The following is a 21,246-nucleotide window of genomic DNA, read 5'->3' on the forward strand; positions in this document are numbered from 1 at the left end:
CATTCTATGATGAGCTTTGAAAACTCACTGCGTTTTAATTTAGTAAATTCAGTGAATAAACAAAAACACAGTTAATCTTCATAAAGAACCTGTCTAAACCAACCACCAAAGGAACTTGGAAAATTATTCAGTTCACTTAGATGTTCATTTTGTGCAAGTCTTATTTATATACAGTGAAGCTTGTGTCCAAAATAAACACAAAAGGCACTGAGAAAGTTGTTCAGTTTACAGAGGTCTTTTATACAATTAAGTCTATGGAGGAAGAACTGAATATAGTATTTGGTTTAGACAGGTTTACAATATGATATTACAGTGTACATATGCGAGTACTTGAGCAGTGTATTATTCTACTGTGGTAAACCATATGCAGGTCTTGTGATGCCCATTGCCCATCGTAATTTGGTTAACCAGTTCACCTTCTCTTTCACCTGTGAATCTGGCATGACCTGAAACAGCAAAACAAACATCTAGTAGAAGTTATTTGTTTCCAAACCATGATTACCCCCATACAAAATCAACACACAACTTTACTGTATAACTGCACTCGTCTAATATTGGTATTCAAGGACAGATTTGGGGATAACAAAAACAAAATAATTAATTTTGTGAAATATATTGTATATATTTGTCACTATAAACATTAAAATTTAAGTGAAACAATTTTACCATCATAAGTACCATTATTATGAAAATAGTAGTCAGTATAAACTATAGTCTTTGTTAATTATTCAGTACAACCAGACGTTTTAAGCAATGACCTAAATCTCATCACAGTGGGATTAGCTTAGGTGCTGTGAATAGCATGCAGGGTTGAAAAAACAAAGGTTGTGTCAAATTTCTGAATGACTCTAGAGGGCACTTTTTATAGTACATACTGTTGTAACAAATGTTCACAATTTAAAGACATTAACAAATTTCATGGTAGTCTTGAAATTAATATCGCTAAAAATTAATTCAATTTACATTTACCTTATCAATTTTGTGGACATGAATCAAACCATCATTGCCAACATAGAATGTAGATAATGCATCATAATATCTGAAATAGAACACAAACCATCAGTGCCAACATAGAAAGTAGATAATGCATCATAATATCTGAAATAGAACACAAACCATCAGTGCCAACATAAAATGTAGATAATGCATCATAATATCTGAAATAGAACACAAACCATCATTGCCAACATAGAAAGTAGATAATGCATCATAATATCTGAAATAGAACACAAACCATCAGTGCCAACATAGAAAGTAGATAATGCACCATAATATCTGAAATAGAACACAAACCATCATTGCCAACATAGAAAGTAGATAATGCATCATAATATCTGAAATTAAACATAATATCTGAAACTAACAATGCATCAAGTTCGACCCATTTGACCAAACTGTTGTCTGAATTCAATAACCGATCAATAGTCAAGTATAAAATCGAGACAATATTTTTTTAGAAAAACACTTTTGCATCAATTATCTCAAGGGAGTTTTGGAAGTTTCGTTACAGGCTTTTAGAAGCAGTTCACATATACTACCCTTCTTAACAGCTAAAATAAACATTAATACTGTAATGTTATTTATTCATCTACTTATCCTACCTGTAGTGCAAACTTTTATCTCGTTTATGTAACTTCAATAACCACACATGAAATGGTAGTGCTTTAATCCTCCATCTTGCCTGGATATTACTTTCTTCAGGGTTGATGGTTAGTTTCAGAACTTCCAGTTCAGCATCAACTAAATATATCAAGCTGGAGTACTTCAAAGTCTGTACTAAACACTGGTATGTTGATTTACCCCTTGAAAATACACAAACAATAACAAACTTACCATTAGTTACTATTGAGAAAAAAACAAAAAGGGCCATGAATGGCACAGTCCCTGTTAGTTATCAAATCCAGGTTATATTTAAATAATAACACATGTTTGTGAGGGCAATATCATGATTTGTTGCCTGCCCAAGCGATGGTGGTCATGACCATAATATTGATGATGCCAGAGCCGAAGGCATCATCAATAATATGGCCATGACCAACAGCCCGAGGACAGATAACAAATCATGATAGTGCCCGAATAACCATGTGTTATTTTTTTTTATCACATCGAACAGACATCCACAATGACAATTACAGCTACCATACATCACTCATACTCGCTCTCCCAAAAAATAACAACACTTATATTTGAAGTATGCAATAATTTATCTTACTATTTTAACAAGTTTCACATTACTCAATAACATACATACATTGTTTGCTGAAAAAAAAACACGAAATACACTCAGTAAATGTTATTTTCAGCCACGGATACTTTTTTTAGTAACCATGTTTCAGCAGCGTGAATCACTCAAATTATCGAGAATAACATTTTTGAAATGAATTGAGAAAATCTCAAACGCAAGTTATTTGATCACTCTACAGATAAAAATGTCAGAGTGCCGTGGAAGTGACTGAAAGTACTTTCTCACGAACGTACCACACCTATTCACAAGCCACACAGCTTTAGAGCATTTTCGATTAGCATCGGCGTAGAACGCGCTGCAGCGACCCCTGCTGCAACTTTGCCGTGCATTTTTGCTTCATATAAAAAATACCCTGAACATCAAAACAGAGTATCTTACTTAATATCCATTCTGGCACGTTCACTGTCTATTCCGGATGACTAAAGTTCCCTCAAAACCTTGAAAGCAACCCTGAAAACAACAGCGGCAGAGGCAGCACCAGTGCAGCAAACGACTATTTGTTATGCGCAGTAATGTTGCGCACACAGTCACTTGGGGGCTGAAAATCAATAAATACTAATTTTCAAAAAAAAAATCATCCGCTATACGTATATAAATAAACAAGTTGTGAAACACGGCACCTAGTAAATCGACACCCTGTCGTTTTCAAATGTCGATTTCTTACCTTAAAATGCGAAACAAAAAGTGCAGAGGGGGTCAGGTGTTATGTTAATAACCATGATTGTTCATAATCACTAACTTGGTTTTATTCAAAACTGCACAAATCGCGAGTTTTCTGGTGATATCCGACAATTTCATGATCGAAAATGGCCAGCAGCCAGAATCAAGGGGGATTCGCACAGAGTTCTGGGTAAATCAAGTGCGCATACTCATTTTCAGCCAATCAGGCGTGCCGTAACAGCGAGTATTTCCTTGATTTACCCAGAACTCTATGCGAATCCCCCTTGATTCTGGCTGCTGGCCATTTTCGTTCATGAAATCGTCGGATATCATCAGAAAACGCGGGATTTGTGCAGTTTTGAATAAAACCAAGTTAGCGATTATGAGCAATGGTTATTAACGTAACACCTGATCCCCTCTAAAAATTTTGTTTCGCATTTTAAGGTAAGAAATCGACATTTGAAACCGACAGGGTGTCGATTTACTCGGTGCCGTGTTTCACAACTTGTTTATTTATATACGTATAGCGGATGATTTTTATTGAAAATTAGTATTTATTGATTTTCAGCCCCCAAGTGACTGTGGTTGCGCAGTACCCGTAGTGTCAGTGACGTCATCCATGTGATATACCCATGTATATCCACTTGGCGGGCAATATACCATGTAATATCCATTTTTATTCAATGTCATGTGACCGAGCCTCAACCAATCACAGTATGAGCGACAACAGTGAGATGTGATAAATCAGTTTTGTTTTTAGTAATATAGTACGAGTACTTGTCCATATTGAGAGATATTGCTCTGGAACAGTATTAATCAAAACAAAAAGACCCCTGGTCAGCCATTTTGCATCAGACCGTCAAACCAATATATTTGTATATCTATGACATGATGTATAATGAATATATAAAATTTGAACATCAGTCAAAGCATGTTAGAAATACGGCTCTAGAACCGCATTTATTAGAACGAAATGGCCAACAGTCAGCCATTTTGAATCAGATCTGAAAAACAAAGTGATGTGCATCAGGGACCTATAATGTCTAATGGATGTACCAAGTTTGAACAAAATCCATCCTTAAATAATCAAGATCAGGTTCCAGAATGCCAGAAATGCTTGATTTTTTTGCCAATGTTATAGTACAATCTTTTGGCTTAAGGTAGCGGGACTATTATTTGCATACTTGTTTTCATCTTCTAATTGTGACTAAATGACTACAAATAGACCCAGGAAAGTATATATTTTTAGAATCGCCAGACTTCAAGCTTTTCACAAGTGTATTTTGCATGCCCGTATCTGCATTCTACGACGTGTTACTCAACCAAAGGTGAAAAATTACTTTTTCTGTAAAAAAAATAATTACGCATTTATGCTGGCGATAAGAAGTATTTTTTTCACTTTTCCTAGTTGTTTAATAGTCTGGTAAATTGAATGTGTCTGGTCAGTTTTATTCAAGCAACGCGTTTTAAAAAATAGTGTGCTGAATTTCAATTACTGTTTTAGTCGCATTGCCCCCAACTCAAACCACAACTCGTTGGTAAATAATCGATGAAATAGTTTGTCTGGACACATTCAAGTTCCTCTCACTGTCACCTTAAAGCTGTGAAAATTTGGTGTTAATCCGACGATAATAAGTATATGTTATTTTTTGTTAAAGACCTTGTATTTTGAAAAACATAAACTCCTAGAAAACGTCCATGAAGTAACAGCAAAGATTTTCTAGCTTGTTTATCGGCACAATCAATTAGTTTTCCCATCAAGGTCTGTTTTAACATGTGTAGGGACATCCAAATGTGTAAGGCTATTGGAAACCAAACAAATAAAGGAATGGGATAGCTATAATTGGATAAAATCGGCAGATGAAAACACCATAATCAATGATTTTTTTCAGTGGCTGTGTGACCTTGTGTCTGACACATTCATATGCAAATGACTAATCTGTGAAACAAATTGGGGCGGAGACAAACCACTCAAATGTTTGGAAACACTAATTGTGCGTCAGATAGCTACTGATAACACATCCTAACATTGCTTTTTCTTGAGTTTATCTTTGAAACTTATAGGCACACAGATTAAACCTGTGTTGTTGATTTTGGAAAACACTACTGAAGCTGCCTTGCTTCCCTTCAGAAAATCTACATTTTAACCAACTTACATGACATTCTATGTTATGTTGACTTTATCACATGAAAGTTTATAGTGCATTTCATCAATTAATAAATAAATGTGAAAATCGTAATTTTCAACACAAATAATAGTCTCGCTACCTTAAACGGCATGAGTTTTTTTTAAATCAAGAAATAGTGGTTTTTAAAAGATAAATCAAGCAGTTGAAGAATAATTTAACATTGTTTACAGCGATAACAGCTCATTATTGAAACGAAGCTTACCCTTTCACTCTAGCACAATAAACATGATACACTGTAACCTCAATATAATGAACACCTTTATAATGAATTTCCTGATATAATGAACACATAGCGGGTCTTCCGCTCACAACAAACCCAATGTATTGTGTGCTTAATTATAGTGAACATTTCACTATAACAAACTAATTGTATGTCTCCCAAAGTGTTCGTTATAACGAGGCTACAGTGTACTCTTCAATTGGTGTCAATGACTACGAGAAAACCTAAATTAGACTCTAATTTAGGCATCAGAAAAGATTGAAATGTTCAAAAAATGACGCCAAAATTAAAGATTTTACGGTAATCACACAACTAGTGTACGAGTGTATACTTTATTATTGATTAGTTATGAGTGAGTGTTGCTTTGAATGGGGTATTGTGTTTTACATTCCAATACGTTTTAAACCATGTGAATATTTTCTCATTCTATAGTAAATGCAAGTACTAAATGACATAGCATAACTATTACAACCTTGTCCGCTGAGAACCTAGACTAAAATAACAAATATAAGGATGGATAACAAACTAACAATGCAACATCTCTTTTTTTGCAAGGTCATAAAGATAATAAAAGCAATAGAATAAAAAGAGTTGATGTGGGATTACAATGGGCAATCACCTTTACCGAATGATTGGGTCTGTCAACTTTGATGACAGCAGAGCTAAAAAAAAATTGGTCACAGACATATCTGTAATGTTATGGCAGTTTCAATATTATGCCCTAGCTTTATACATGGGTAATAGAACTCCTGCGTGTCTACCCCAAACACGCAGACATTTGTGAAAGTATATTGAACAACAAGAAATGACAAACACTTACTTTGTCTTAACTCCTATCAATCTATTGTCAAATTCCACATTGGCTGAGTAAATACTAAAATCATGAGGTTTCTCATAAAAATTTGGCATCTGCAAAAAAAAGAACAAAATCTCGAGCACACATTAGTTCCATGTATATAATAGAGTTTCACAATATTATTTCGCTACATTGTTTAGGAGGAATATTTGACTGCACCATTCGCTTTATTTTGTATATGAAAAAACTTAAAAATAATATTATATAATAAATACATGGAGTAGTCCTAGGAATTACTTATAAGAAGCAATCATTGGAGTTCAATATAAGGTGCATGAATGAACTAACAAGAAGCTCTAGCTTGAAGTAGAATAGCAGTCAGTTTACCCCAAAAATAGTTATTTGATTTCTTCGAAAATGGTAAAATGAAATTAGAAATGGCATCTCAAGTCAAATTTTTACTAGACATGACCCTAATGTTTCCACATACATGAATAATAGAGACGAAATGCATGATAATTCAAAACATTACCTCATCACTTAATTTATGATGTAGAATAGCCAGTTGTTCTTTTGACGGTCTGCCATTATTATTCTCATCTGGATCTGGCTGCTCATGGTACTTCACCTTGGTTGCATCCATGGATACCATACCCTGGCTACTGTTGTTAAACGTCAAGTAATTGTCAAATGGACAGTCTATCATGGTAACAGGATGGTTTTCCCAGCTTATTATGCTATTGTCCTGACTGGGAAACGTTGGGTGATGTCGGATGATGATATCATCTGGAGATTCATTCCAGACTTTTCCTACACTGTGCACAATGTCTTGCACATGGAGCCACTCTATTAAGTCTGTGAGTTTCTTAGCGGCATTTTTCAATTCCACTGATGGCATGAAGGAAATCAGTGACTGCTGCCTGTTGGCTTGAAACACTATAGGTAAACTGGTCTTTCGGCTCAGAGAGCTTACTTCGTTTTTGTGTTGTAGATAAAGTACTGGTAACAGCCCCAGATTGTCTTTACTCCTGAGTTTCAGCTGGTTTTCTGACTGACTACTATGATGTTGATATAATGCAAACTTGTGTGTTTTCACTGATTCAACAGCATTGCTCTTTTCACATGTGTATTTGGAGATGGACTGATGTAAATGACAATATCTTGAATTCCGCTCTTTGTAATGTGGAATCTAAAGAAATTATGAGGAGTTGGAAACTTATTATCAAGACATTTTTAATATTAACCTTTGTCCTGCCAGCCCCATGTACTTTTAAATTGACTTGACCAGATAAGGATTAATGATCAGTACAATTAATAGTTTTTTTGTCAATTTGTTGAATTAGATCATCATGATAAAAATGTACCGGTTATTTGTGTACAAAAATATTTCCAGATAGTTTAATTAAAGAGTTTGTACAACAGAACACTCAACACCACCACTAGACTGGCCCAGCTGTGGTGATTTTTTTTTAGTTAAATTATATAAAATAACAAACTTGGAAAAAAATTAAATAGTTTTGCGAAATGTGGGGTGAACGCAAAACCACCACATGATTTTGCTGTTACAGGGGATTTTGCGTTAACACCTCCGCTTCACAATATTTGAGTTTAATTTAAATTTTAAAAAGAAATAAATCGCCCAGACTGTGCCAGTCTGCACTACCACCAATAACAACAACAAAATACGTGTCATCACGTGACCTTAACTTGTTGACCCACAAAGGTCAAAGAGCAAAACCTTGTGCCATATAAATAATAATAAGTTCATGTGAATTGGGTCAACGATATAAACACCACTGAATACTACTTGTTGAGAGATAAACATGTTTCCACACACAATGCAATAATTGAAGCCGCATATTATTTGCTTATTGGTACAAAAATGCAACGACGTTAATTACAGAAAAACACCGACCGACACTGATTCTGAACAACCACACTGATCCACACAACTTACCCGCCGCTCGTCTGTGCTGCCATGCACAAATTTGCCTTGGAATTTAGGCACCAAATGAAATCTTCTACTTGCCACGCTGTAAACGGCAAGGATTGGCAAAGCTCCGGAAAGCTTGACGCCTCGTAAATCCAGTATATATGCCCACATGTTCGTGACAATGTCACATTCTTTCACGAAAACATGAAGGATCTATGTTTGGGATAGTGAATGTTAATTCTTTACTCCACCACAGATGAGACTGACTAAGTTACTGATTATTTTTTACTTTAATACAAGTAGAAATAACCATTGACGTTAATAAATTTTTGTCATATTATTTACTGTACATATGAAATCCTATAGAAAATACATAATAATATAAACAAATTATATCAGTTATTTAATAATTTAACTATAGTGATATTAATACTTTAGAATTTTAATTAAGCTAGAGGGTCAGTATAGTTGACAGTAAGGAGCCATATTGTAATGTAAGCTACACGTGTGGTCGGATGTTTTCATTGGTAAACTACAGATTGTCTTTTGTTAGAATTTATCAAAAGTGACCATTTGACATCTGGGAGAATTTGACAAATTTCTTACCAGCCTTAGGACTAGTAAGATTGAGATTTCAATTTGTTACTGGTTCCTGTTTTCGCTCGACCATGTCTGGTCTGGAAGAAGTTGGTATCGCCGGTGGTGATTACTTGCGGGAGGCATTGACGAACTGTACTGACCCTCTCGCTGCTATCGAAGAATTCCAAGTCGAAAATGGCATACTGTTACCAACTTTGCAACCTGCCTTGCCGCTTCTCGATCTACATGAAATTCACCGATACGAGTTTCACCAGTCGGTTTTGGAGCAACTCCGCGACAAGCTCCTTGAACGAATTAATGAGCTGTCTAAGCAGGAAGAGAAAAATAGTATGGCTAAAATTGAAGAGTTATTAGAGAAAAGTTTCCCTTTGATTCGCATCGCTGCTGTTCGTCCAGTTGTCATGACCTTAATGAAATATATGCCGGAAGTGCCTGAGAAATATCTGCAAGTTTTAGTGGAAGATAGAGAGCTGTATGAAGAGGCTGCAGTGGAAGTTAAACGTCAGATTTGGCAGGACAATCAGTCGCTGTTCGGAGATGAAGTATCCCCTTTGCTTTCAGAATACATCAAACTGAAAGAAAAACAGTTATTTGGTGTAGAGGCCGGTGTCCAATATTTTTATGCCTCCCCGCCTAAACTTAGACGACAAGGTAGTGTTGTTGTAAAACTCACTGAAATGGTCGGTAAAAACATCAAGCTGTATGATATGGTTCTTCAGTTTTTGAGGACGTTATTTCTAAGAACTAGAAATATTCATTACTGCACTCTTCGAGCAGAACTGTTGATGTCGCTGCACGACCTTGAAGTTCATGAAATTTGCTCGATTGATCCTTGTCATAAGTTTACTTGGTGCCTTGACGCATGCATCAGGGAACGATTTGTGGACGAAAAAAGATCAAGAGAACTGCAGGGGTTCTTGAATGGGGTCAAGAAAGGTCAGGAGCAGGTTTTAGGGTAAATATTGCTTTGTTTAGTACAAAGGTACCATCCATCAATTGTGATGGAGCCTAATTTTAATATGCAAATACAATGCAATACATGGAAAGATGATTTAGAATATATTCAGTTACTGTAAAATGCTTTATTTTCGCTTAGAATTATTTTTCGCTATTTTTGCTGAACGAATGATTCAGTGAAAATAAAATCCAGCTAAAATAAAGTACTGTGGAATACTTTATTTTTGCTGGATTCAATTTTCGCTGAAAAGGCTTTTTGGACGTTTTGCTTAGAATTTATTTTCACTGATTTTTGATGAGTTTAGAAAAAAAAGTATATTCGCTGGATTTTATTTTCACGGAATCATCCCTTCAGCGAAAATAGCGAAAATAAATTCCAAGCGAAAATAAAGTATTCTACAGTATTTGACAGTACTTGAAGGTTGAAAAATTGAAGTACATGTAACTTGATCTGTACTATTATTTATTTTGTTCCAATCTTTTATTGCTACACAACACAAAAATAACACAAATCGTCGAACACGACTACCATGAAATCAGAGCAACTTCTATTTGGACAATCTATTTCTCACCTTTGAAATATGAAAATAAAAATGCCTGTTGATATTAATAACAGTTTTTTATAATCACTGAAATTATTTCATTCAAAGGTAAGAATACAAATAACAAGTTTTCCCACAGGGAGTTGGAATACATGCATCTTGTGTTAATTGAAAAAAAAAATTGAAAATATGTATAAACATTGACTAAATTGGAAACTAGAGCTCAGAATTCTTAATTGTCCACATTGCAATGAGTTTTCTAAGGCTTTATCAAAGCAAAGTCATGAGATGACATCTAGAATCAAGATGCTGATGCATTTTGAATCCTAATAATTGACTTGGCAATAGGTGTAATAATATGCTAATGACGTTGACATGGCTTGAAAAACACCGGCACTGATGTCTTGCGCTGACACTTTAACAGCTAATAAAATACATGAATCAACGAATCATTTGATATTTTCTTTCAAATCTACCGCAGAAAAATACAATAGAATTTTTTGGGAGCCATTCAGTTACCGGTGACGTAGCCATTGTAGCACTAGCAAGCAGAAATAAACAGGAAGTGCCTTTGCATGATTGAGAGGCATTCTGTAAAATACTTTATTTTTGCTTGGAATTTATTTTTTGCTATTTTCACTGAAGGGATGATTCAGTGAAAATAAAATGTAGCGAATATAGCTTTTTTCCTATGTTTTACATTCGTCTCATCAAAATTTAGTAAAAATAAATTCCATACAAATCAAAAGTTATTTCAGCAAAATTTAATTCCAGCTAAAATAAAGAATTTTACAGTACTCAAACTGCATAGCTGTTGTATTCTGAGAGCAGTGGATCACATGTTATATTTTATAGGGTTAGTTTTATTGTTAACAAAAAATAAAAAAAACTAGATGAGAAATTTGCTTTACTGGCCACCAGACATCACAAATATTGACAATATTCAAGGTCACGATCATCATCATCATCATCATCATCATCATCATCATCATCATCATCATCAATAATGCCACGATCATCTCATCAACATTTAAATACGTTTTGAACGAGCCAAAACACTCATTCTCATTTTCAACTATTAAGAGAGTTGTAATATAGGCTATACAATAACATGCATTTCATTTCATGATATGTTCATAGAGTAGTGATTTGATGAAATGGTTTCAACCCTTGGGTGAGGTGATTCATGGAATGCGTAGAGTGGAAAACCCGGAATGTGTGAAAACTATGGAAACGTGGAAAGTAAAAATACTCGCTCTCGCTTGTTTTTTTATGTAAGACTTTGAATATATATATATATATATATATATTGAAACTGAAAAACACATGAATTTATTAACATTCGTTTCTAATATATGACAGTATTTTTTACTTTCCATGTTTCCATAGTTTTCACATACCGGGTTTTCCACTCTACACGTGGAATGTAATCAAGGGATATAGCTAACATAAAGTTAACAATGAGCTTGGGTTAGCTGGGGAGGAGGTACATGTTTATTTTTTTTAGCAAAATTTCACTTGCATTATTCCAACTCTCTGTGGTTTTCCCTATTTTGGCCAATTTCAGTTACATTACATATGGGTTCTTGCATGGGGAACTGTGGGGAACATGTCCACTTACGATATATGGTATTGTAAAAAGACGTGCACATGTTTTTTCAGTGATCTGTCCATGATTCTGTGTGATCCCTTTGCAATCCACACACTGGCGACCAGTTCAATCAAGATTCTCAACCAACTTGCCAGTACTGAGTCCTTACCCAGAGTGAGTAATAATTTCTATGTTTCATATCTATAATGCAAAAAAAGAAATGTCATATTTCTTCTACTGAGATGGTAAATCGTTTTACTATTATATACAGGGGTTTTTCTAGAAAAAAATTGCAAGAGGGAGCACTGCAATTCAGAGGCGCCACCAAGTGGGGGTGCTTGCTATGCCTGTCTTTGGGCCAAAATTACTATCAGACAGGTCACAGTGGAAATCCTGTGGCCACATGTGATCCCTGGTCAATCAGAATTTTATGGTTGCCCGAGGATCTGCTCTCCAGGGTAAGAGGACGCATGGCCATGGCATGAGGGTGCTACGTCCCTGTTCCCTTCTTTAAAAAAATCCCTGCAAAATCAGATTAATTGATTAATTAATTAATTATTCAGATTAATTTAAGAAGTGTAAATTTTATATTTTATGTTCACAAATTTGATATTCTGTTTATCCTGTATATTTGCTTAGTCGTCAATTTTAAAATGCATATACTAACTCCAGAAATGTAATCTGCTCAGGCATATTCAAGACTTTGTAGTTGGTTTGTATTTCATGAACACCAGTCAGCTTCAGTAATTACTGGCTAAATTTGTGGATGTCGAGACTTCATTGTATAAAAATGTTTTCCATTCATTACCATGTTTATGAGTTTATTTTTTATAACATTTTTGAATTTCAAAATTGTCATAAGGAATTTATTTGTTGCTATCTGTTAGTGCTTAGTTTTGGGATATACTGTATAATGATATAGTTATATTTTTTCATACACAGGATAGTTCCGAATTAATACTACTGCTAAGAATGTTGACACTAGGACTTGGAGCTTGGACTATGATCAACTCACAAACCTTTAGAGAGTCTAAACTAGTAAGTATTCATTGTTATACACATAATCTTACTTGTGCTTGCTCACCTACATCATGGAGTGGTATCCTAGTTGTCTACAGAGGGCGCTGTATTTGCATACGTTTAAAGTCACAGAATTTATGTTTTGAACTACTTGTTAGATTTCCACTGACGACATAATGTTTTGGTCTATTTGTTCAGATAAAAAAAAAGGGTCCCAAAGATTTAAATATTGCTTAAATTTGTTGAGGTGTAAGTTCTAGCCAGATATACAAATGTTGTCTAACTCAAACTCTCACAAAAGATTGGGGGAAAAACCAGATTCGTCAGATTTGTTATTTTTCAGTTAGTCAGGAAAAATTATAATTTAGCAGTGTGATATTTGACAGATCTGTAGATCGTTGTTGTCAATATATTTGAACAAACCTTTACACTCAAGTCTAACAGCGGATGATTGTAGTGAGCCCTCGTACATTTCACAGGCGTACCATGTCCCTTGATAAACAAGGTATGTCTGACTCATCGTTCCTTGAAACAAAATGGCCACCAGTTGGCCATTTTGAATCTGATCTAAAAAGCTAAATGATTAATTTATTTCATCTTACTTGTGATATTTAATTGATGATATATTTTTTTTTTTTTTTATGATCCTTCCATAGGATAATGACTTAATACTGAAATATTTGCCATGCGTCTTGGGGTTTATAGTTGATGACCACACACAAGCAATCAGGAAGAGACTAGGTGAAAGCGAGAACCTAAAAAGCCTGTTGCCAGATACGTACTTAAAGTATCTGAAAAAAGATCATGTAGCGTTCACACTCGCTATATACTACATAATGAACGTAGCTAAACAGAAGAACCGTATCGCCGTAAGTCGTCTGTTACCGTCACTTTTGAAAGGAGAAAGCGAACGTTCTTTTGAAGACACATTTCTGCATCCCTTGTTATCATCTATTGCGCTCCTCTGTGATGAATTCAGCTCAGAAGAGTTCTGTAATATTGTTTTTGATGAGTTTTTCATTCCAGCCTCGTCCGTGGAGTCAGTAAGGCGGCATTCTTTGAGGCTACTTCATTTTGTATTTCATCGAATGTCGCCAAAGGTTCTTAATAGAGTCATGGAGTCACTAGAGCCTGAATTAGAAGTAAGTACCCTTGTGTATTTTAATTACAGTAACATACTTTATTTTAGCTGGAATTAATTTTTGACTCCCATGTGCGAAGCACAAAATGGGAGTCTTTGCAGTTAGTGTGTCTGTATGTGTGTATGTGTGTATGTGTGTATGTGTGTGTGTATGTGTGTATGTGTGTCCGACTGTTCCACTGCTATCTCAAGAACCATACATCGGTTTTTGATGAAACTTGGTGCATAGATGCTCTGGGCCAATGCGCAGATTTGATTAGGTTTTGGTAAAAATCCATGCTCGTTAATTACCTAATTTGCATGATAATTAGCTAATTTTTAGCTGTTCTATGACTGTTCCACTGATATCTAAAGAACCACTCATTGGATTTTGATGAAACTTGGTACATAGATGCTCTGAACATATGCGCAGATTTGATTAATTTTTGGTAAAAATCCGTGCATATTAATTACCTAATTTGCATGATAATTAGCTATTTTTTAGTGGTTCCATGACTGTTCCACTGATATCTAAACAACCACTCATTGGATTTTGATGAAACTTGGTACATAGATGCTCTGAACTAATGCTAGGTTTTGATTAGTTTTTGGTAATAATCCGTGGATACTAATTACCTAATTTGCATAATGATTAGTCAATTTTCGGTTTTTCCACTGATATCTCAAGTACTAATCATCACATTTCAATGAAACTTGGTACATAGATGTCATACGACACTGCACAGACCTGATAGTTTTTATGGTAATATCAGTATATATTAATTACCTAATTTGCATAATTAATTAATTTTCAGCATTTGATATAAGTAGTTAGCATTACATTTCTATGAAACTTGGTACTTACATACTCAAGGACTATGCAGAGATTGATTGTTTTCGATAAATATTTGTGCATATTAATCACCTAATTTGCATAATTAGTTAATTTTCAGCTTTTCCACGGGTATCTTAAGTACTAATCATCGCATTTCAATGAAACTTGGTACATAGATCCTTTAGGACTATGCAGAGACCTGATTAGTTTTAGGGTAAATAATTGTGCATATTAATTACCTAATTTGCATAATTAATTTTCAGCTTTTCTACTGATATCTAAAGTACTAATCATCATATTTCAATGAATCTAGAATTATGCAGACCCAATTCGTTTCCGGTAAATATTTGTGCATATTAATCACCTAATTTGCATAATTAACCAACTTTCACACTGATATCTCAGGTACTATACATCACATATCAATGAATGTACATGGATGCTGTAGGACAATAGACAGACCTGAATAATTGTGGGTTAAAATCTGTACATATTAATTACCTAATTTGCATAATTAACCCATTTTAATCTTTCACACTGATATCTAAAGTACCGTAAAAACTCCAAAATTTCGACTGGTTTTAAATAATTTGTGTTAGAAATGTGACGTGTTTTTAGAGTCAAAATTAAGATGCATTTTCGGACGGTCGAATTTTTCAGAATAGAAATCAGCAAAAAAAAATGGGGATGATAGACAGTGTGCTTCATTAGTTTTTGACTCCCATGTGCGAAGCACAAAATGGGAGTCTTTGCAGTTAGTGTGTCTGTATGTGTGTATGTGTGTATGTGTGTATGTGTGTATGTGTGTCCGACTGTTCCACTGCTATCTCAAGAACCATACATTGGTTTTTGATGTAACTTGGTGCATAGATGCTCTGGGCCAATGCGCAGATTTGATTAGGTTTTGGTAAAAATCCATGCTCGTTAATTACCTAATTTGCATGATAATTAGCTAATTTTTAGCTGTTCTATGACTGTTCCACTGATATCTAAAGAACCACTCATTGGATTTTGATGAAACTTGGTACATAGATGCTCTGAACATATGCGCAGATTTGATTAATTTTTGGTAAAAATCCGTGCATATTAATTACCTAATTTGCATGATAATTAGCTATTTTTTAGTGGTTCCATGACTGTTCCACTGATATCTAAACAACCACTCATTGGATTTTGATGAAACTTGGTACATAGATGCTCTGAACTAATGCTAGGTTTTGATTAGTTTTTGGTAATAAGGTCGTGGCCGAGTTGTAACTCAAAATCTAAACAAAGTCATCAATCAGTGAGTATTATGACAAGCAAAACAAAACATCAAGACGCGGAGAAGAGGTCAGCACAAAACTAATAGGTCAAAAGACAAAGCTGTCTCGCACTACCTAGGAAAACTTGCGAATGTTCGAAGTACAGGTACCCATTGGACAAAAGATACATGGAAGTTTAGCAAACGATCTCCCCGACCCAGTGCAATGTATCCGGTTAGAATCAAAGTTCACGTGTCCCTTATTTGAGCACCGTACCGGTGATTTGAGGGACCAAATTCTGCCGTAAATTCGCCCTTGGATTAAAAAATATAATGGGATTTAAGAAAATAAAATGGGACTTTTAAGGTGTATTTTGGCGTCATTTTTCGGACATTTCAATCAATCCTGCCGGCTAAAATAGAGTCTAAGTTTTACCGTAGTCATTGACGTCTGTCTATTCAAGAGTACACGTGTATGATTTTTATCGTGACTAGCGTGAGCGGGTAAGCTTCCTTTCGAGAATGAGCTGTTATCACTGTGAACAATGTTAAATTATTCTTCAGATGACCAGTTTATTTTTTAAAAACAACTAATTTTTTTATTTAAAAAAAATCATGCCGTTTTCGCATCATCCAGCTTTTTGATTGGTTAATTAGCGATTTGACCTATTTGACCTAAGAGAACATGGCGGATATCCTACAGCATCAAACGTTTATACGAGACCGGAATCATTCGCTTACGATGAAACTAAGTTGACTTTTATTTGTATTTCATAACCATTCAACAAATTTATTTTGTGTACATTATTATAATCACTACTGAGTACAGTAATAATCAACAATTCAGAAACGCAGCATGCCGAGATTTTTGTGTTCGTTTTTATTTGAAACTTCGTTTATTTAGAATATATTTTCGTTACCAATAAAATAAAAATCTCTCAGTCAATCAGAAACCCGGATTCATGCCTTTGAGGAAGGTCCCGTTTGAACGCTCACATCGGTGTTTTTTTCGTTTGGGGGAAAACTAAAACTGGTCGCAATTTTCGAATAAGAATGAGTCGGCAATTTTTAGTGGAGTCGAAAATTTGGAGGTAAATAAAACACCGAAACCCGGCAAATAAATAGGCGGTCAAATTTTTAGAGGGGTCAAAATTTTGGAGTTTTCACGGTGCTAATTATTCCATTTCAATGAAACTTAGTACAAAGATGCTCTAGGACAATGTACAAACCTAATTAGTTTGGGGTAAAAATCTGTTCATATTAATTCCCTAATAAGCATAATAATTCATAATTTTTTGGTTCTAATCACATTTCAATTAAACTTGGAGACATAGATTTTCTGTTACATTGCGCAGACCTCATTAGTTTTACACTCAAATCTGGTCATATTAATTTTCTGATTTGCATAATTAGTTTTCAGCTAAGTAATTTCGAATTATATTTAATGTGTCTCCAATACTCTCAGCACATGGGAGTTCTTTCTAAGCTTTCTTTGATTAATAAGTTGAATGTAAAATATAGGAAAAATTGTATATTTGCTGGATTTTATTTCCACTGAATCATCACTTCCGTGAAAATAATTTCCAAGAAAACGTAAATTATTTGACAGTGGCTATGGTGATGCTTTTCTGACAAAATGAGACAAAACTGTCTTCTGGTTAGATGATTGGCTGCAAGTTGAAAATGTTGATTCTGCTTGAAAGTTGTTGGCCCACTAGTTTATATTATGCAGTTAACATTAGCAGTATTATAGACTGTCATATCATTCCTTAGATGTACCGGTAATTAAGTAATTTGGTGTATTTAACCTCAATTAGTCAGCAGTGTGGCCTTTAACAGATATGATTTTGTAGGAATTTTGAATCAAAATGCAATCTCCCCAAATTGATTCAGCTTGTTGACTGCTCCCGAGGTCAATTTTAAAGAAAAAAACATTTGACTGTCTAGGTGACTTGAGACATGAATAAAAATGTTGAGGCTCTCGATTTCTTTTGTTTTTACACATATTTCACTTATAAAATGTGAATTTCATTTTACCAAATTACAAATTCCCTAACTTTATCACTATATCAACGTACAAGTGTTTGTGTCTATGATGTATCAGTGAATTTAGCACAGCTAGTTGCGTCACAGCAAATGTTGTCCATCAGTGGCGTGTCATACCGGCTTGAAGGGCTGACAGGTCAGTCCTCTTTTTTTAGCTCCGCTGTTGACTTTGTCGAGCGGAGCTTGTCATATGAGTGATTGTCCGTCGTCGTCCGTGTCAATGTTTTACTTTTTCGACTTCTTCTTGAAAACTACAAGCCTGAATGCTTTGATACTTGGTGTATATGTACCTTGGGTAGACCTCTTAGGTTTGTTCATTTTGTAATGATATCTTCAATTCTCTATTTTTGGTGAATATTTTTGTCATTTTTGGTAAAAAGTGATATTTTCGACTTCTTGTTAAAAACCGCAAGTCCGATTGCTTTGATATTACATATATAGGTACTACATGTGGACCTCTCTCAGATTTGTTCATTTTGTGATGATATCTTCAATTCTCTATTTTTGGTGAATATTTTTGTCATTTTTGGTAAAAAGTGATATTTTCGACTTGTTAAAAACCGCAAGTCCGATTGCTTTGATATTACATATATAGGTACTACATGTGGACCTCTCGCAGATTTGTTCATTTTGTGATGATATCTTCAATTCTCTAATTTTGGTGAATATTTTTGTAATTTTTGGTAAAAAAGTGATATTTTTGACTTCTTGTTAAAAACCACAATCATTTATGGTGAAAAATTGTATTTTTGAATTCTTGTTGAAAACAGCAAGTCCCATAGCATTGATACTATGCATATTGTTCATTTTCTAATGATATCTTCTGTTCTTTAATTGAAATGTGCATTGCTAACAGCGGAGCTATCTCAGCCGAGAGGCTGCTTGTTTTTCTGTACTTGAAGTTGGTTTTGGCATAGACCCTCTAAAACCATAGAAGGAGCCGATGTGAGCACTGCTAATGTGGAAGAATTTAGAGGGTCTATGGTTTTGGTGAGATGAGTTGTATTCAATTTTGTGGATATTACTATAGTCCATGATATCACTCGTATCAACATTCTATATGACAAAATGATATTAGGTGATAACGTCATAACATTAATTGTGTCCTTCTATATGTATCTCTTTGTATTTCAGCATAGTCAGTCTGTCCATGATATGTACCGATCTCTTCTGGATAAAATTGATGCTCACGTCCCAAGTCCAGATCAATCTCAGAACAGCGAACCTGTCAATTCCACATTAGCAGTGCTCACACCGGCTCCTATGACACCCTTTTAATCAGAAACATATGATTGACCATGTGTAGAGGACCTGGATCAGTCCTGGAACAGTGACCCTCTCAATTCAACACTAGGATTGTTCTTGCTTGCTACAATACTATGTACATTCGCTGATATGATTACTCAACGCACATTGGACCAAGATTACTCAACGCACATTGGACCAATATTACTCAACGCACATTGGACCAATATTACTCAACGTCATGTGAACTTAAGCAGTAGAACTGGCTGGGTAAATCAGTATATTGGAAAATAGTCAATATACGCCCATTTCTGCACCATAGTTCAACTTGTCCTCTAAAAGTCTATTTATGGTGAATGTGTAATACCTATATCTTATTGTATTATTATCATGGGATTCAAATTACTGAGCATATACATGTAATGTTTCAAGATGAAATATACACAGTATCCTTGAAAGTTGCGGGCTAAATTTGCAGATGTCAAGGCTTAAAATGTGGTGTGCAGGTTTTATGTGTAGTGCAGCTAGTTTTGTTTTCCATGCATGTTTTTTTTTTAATTTTTGTATGTTTTTTTGTTAATCCTTGTTTATATATGGGCTTGTATATGAAGTATTTTGGAAGTGACTTTAGTCTTTCATAAATGTACTCTGTGGTCTTTTCTGAACTTTAAGGAAAGTTACTGAAGAAACACTATTTTATTTGATTGAAGCAGTTTTTTTTTTAGTAATCTATTTAAAAATTCATGTAAATTAGTAAAACCCAATAATATATGGTTACAAATGTTATTTTTGTTATTACATTAATTAAAATTAGCATATGGCCCTTAAAAGACAAAGGTAATAACATCCGACAATTCTGAGACCCATTGAGGCAGCCATTTCTCTGAATTGCTTTGACAGATTTCTTTTAAACTACAAAAGCAACAAATATCATATATGCATGTATGCAAGTCAGTTATGTTTTTTTTATTTGATCAAATATGGCTGATTGGCAGCCATTATGGACATAGAGCAGGACCAAATCATAATACATAATCAGTTCTCAGAGATGGCTGGATTGGGTTGCAGGTGCTCGTTATATTTTCAAAATCAGGTGCCACTACGTCTCTGGCATGCAATTGCCAATTTGGTTCAGTGTCGGAGACAACCTAGTTCTTAAGGTTCACATACACCTTATTTTGTTTTTGGATCTGATTTTGTTAATAAAACTGTTAGCGTGTCTCCAACAATTTTTATGAGGTGTCTGTGCTGTGCATATTGGTTTTTCAAGATCCATTCAAAATGGCCTATTTGCATAGGAATGTATGCTACCTTAGAGTAGATACGGTACAATTTGAATGAACTAGCATTCAAACATATATATCATATGAAACATTCCCTTTTTAACTATTAGTGATAACTGGAGCTACCAGTAATGATATCCTGTGTATTTAATATTTGTCGGCTATTTTTTTTTTTTTATTTTTTTTTATTTTATTTTATTTTATTTTATTTTATTTTATTTTATTTTATTTTATTTTATTTTATAGTAGCCTTTATCTATGCCTGAGATTTATACAGTGATTAAAGATTAATTGAAAAAAAAAAAAAATATATAATTACTGTTTTAGTATCTGTTTGGATGAAACGAGGACTGATGGTTTAGCCTGTGTGTGTATGTATGCATGCATGCATGCATGCATACATGCATTTGGTCAAAGATGGCCAACTTGTCGGCCATTTTGTTGTAAAATTAAAACTAAAACCGGGTATTTTGACATGTCCATAACCAGATCTCTCGTATGTGTTGGCTGATTTACTGAACTTTTTGTTGATTAACCATTTTGTGAAGTGGATGCACACCATTTTGATTTGTAAATATGACTCGAAATAGACTGGTGGCCATTTGGTTTTGCACAAATTCTGTTTTAGACATGCTTTTAGCATATATTATACAGTACATCATGGCATACATGCACCTATACAATATGTTTGTCATCCATTCAAAGATGGCAATTATAGTTT

General features: G+C 34.5%; 2 protein-coding genes across 3 annotated transcripts; one reads left to right on the forward strand and one right to left on the reverse strand.

Moving 5' to 3' along the window:
* Positions 1-216: 216 nt before the first annotated feature.
* LOC100373320 (uncharacterized) lies at positions 217-8,261 on the reverse strand. Of its 2 annotated transcripts, XM_078009808.2 has the most exons (6): positions 8,068-8,261; positions 6,643-7,299; positions 6,135-6,223; positions 1,602-1,802; positions 970-1,039; positions 217-446 (listed from the first exon to the last, which is right to left on the reverse strand). In XM_078009808.2, the coding sequence occupies exons 1-6, from the start codon at positions 8,212-8,214 to the stop codon at positions 348-350; spliced, it is 1,263 nt and encodes a 420-aa protein (XP_077865934.2). In that variant the 5' UTR covers positions 8,215-8,261; the 3' UTR covers positions 217-347. The 2 variants fall into 2 exon arrangements, with proteins under 2 accessions (XP_077865934.2, XP_085348135.1); XM_085492009.1 differs by lacking the exons at positions 217-446; positions 970-1,039 and adding an exon at positions 1,175-1,334.
* Positions 8,262-8,516: 255 nt separating this feature from the next.
* LOC100375130 (negative elongation factor B-like) lies at positions 8,517-20,471 on the forward strand. Its single transcript, XM_085492154.1, has 5 exons — positions 8,517-9,598; positions 11,805-11,907; positions 12,676-12,771; positions 13,410-13,895; positions 19,132-20,471. The coding sequence occupies exons 1-5, from the start codon at positions 8,712-8,714 to the stop codon at positions 19,273-19,275; spliced, it is 1,716 nt and encodes a 571-aa protein (XP_085348280.1). The 5' UTR covers positions 8,517-8,711; the 3' UTR covers positions 19,276-20,471.
* The last annotated feature ends 775 nt before the right edge of the window (positions 20,472-21,246 follow it).

Source organism: Saccoglossus kowalevskii, chromosome 17 (genome assembly GCF_978046115.1).
Source record: "Saccoglossus kowalevskii chromosome 17, keSacKowa6.1, whole genome shotgun sequence".
Classification (NCBI taxonomy): domain Eukaryota; kingdom Metazoa; phylum Hemichordata; class Enteropneusta; family Harrimaniidae; genus Saccoglossus; species Saccoglossus kowalevskii.

Coding starts and splice junctions, on each gene's coding strand:
- LOC100373320 (XM_078009808.2), bottom strand. CDS start 8,214: ATGTGGGCATATATACTGGATTTACGAGGCGTCAAGCTTTCCGGAGCT. Junction 1,040..1,601: donor GATAAAAGTTTGCACTACAG/GTAGGATAAGTA, acceptor GTTCTATTTCAG/ATATTATGATGCATTATCTA. Junction 447..969: donor ATGTCCACAAAATTGATAAG/GTAAATGTAAAT, acceptor TTGCTGTTTCAG/GTCATGCCAGATTCACAGGT.
- LOC100375130 (XM_085492154.1), top strand. CDS start 8,712: ATGTCTGGTCTGGAAGAAGTTGGTATCGCCGGTGGTGATTACTTGCGG. Junction 9,599..11,804: donor GGTCAGGAGCAGGTTTTAGG/GTAAATATTGCT, acceptor ATGTTTTTTCAG/TGATCTGTCCATGATTCTGT. Junction 13,896..19,131: donor CACTAGAGCCTGAATTAGAA/GTAAGTACCCTT, acceptor TTTGTATTTCAG/CATAGTCAGTCTGTCCATGA.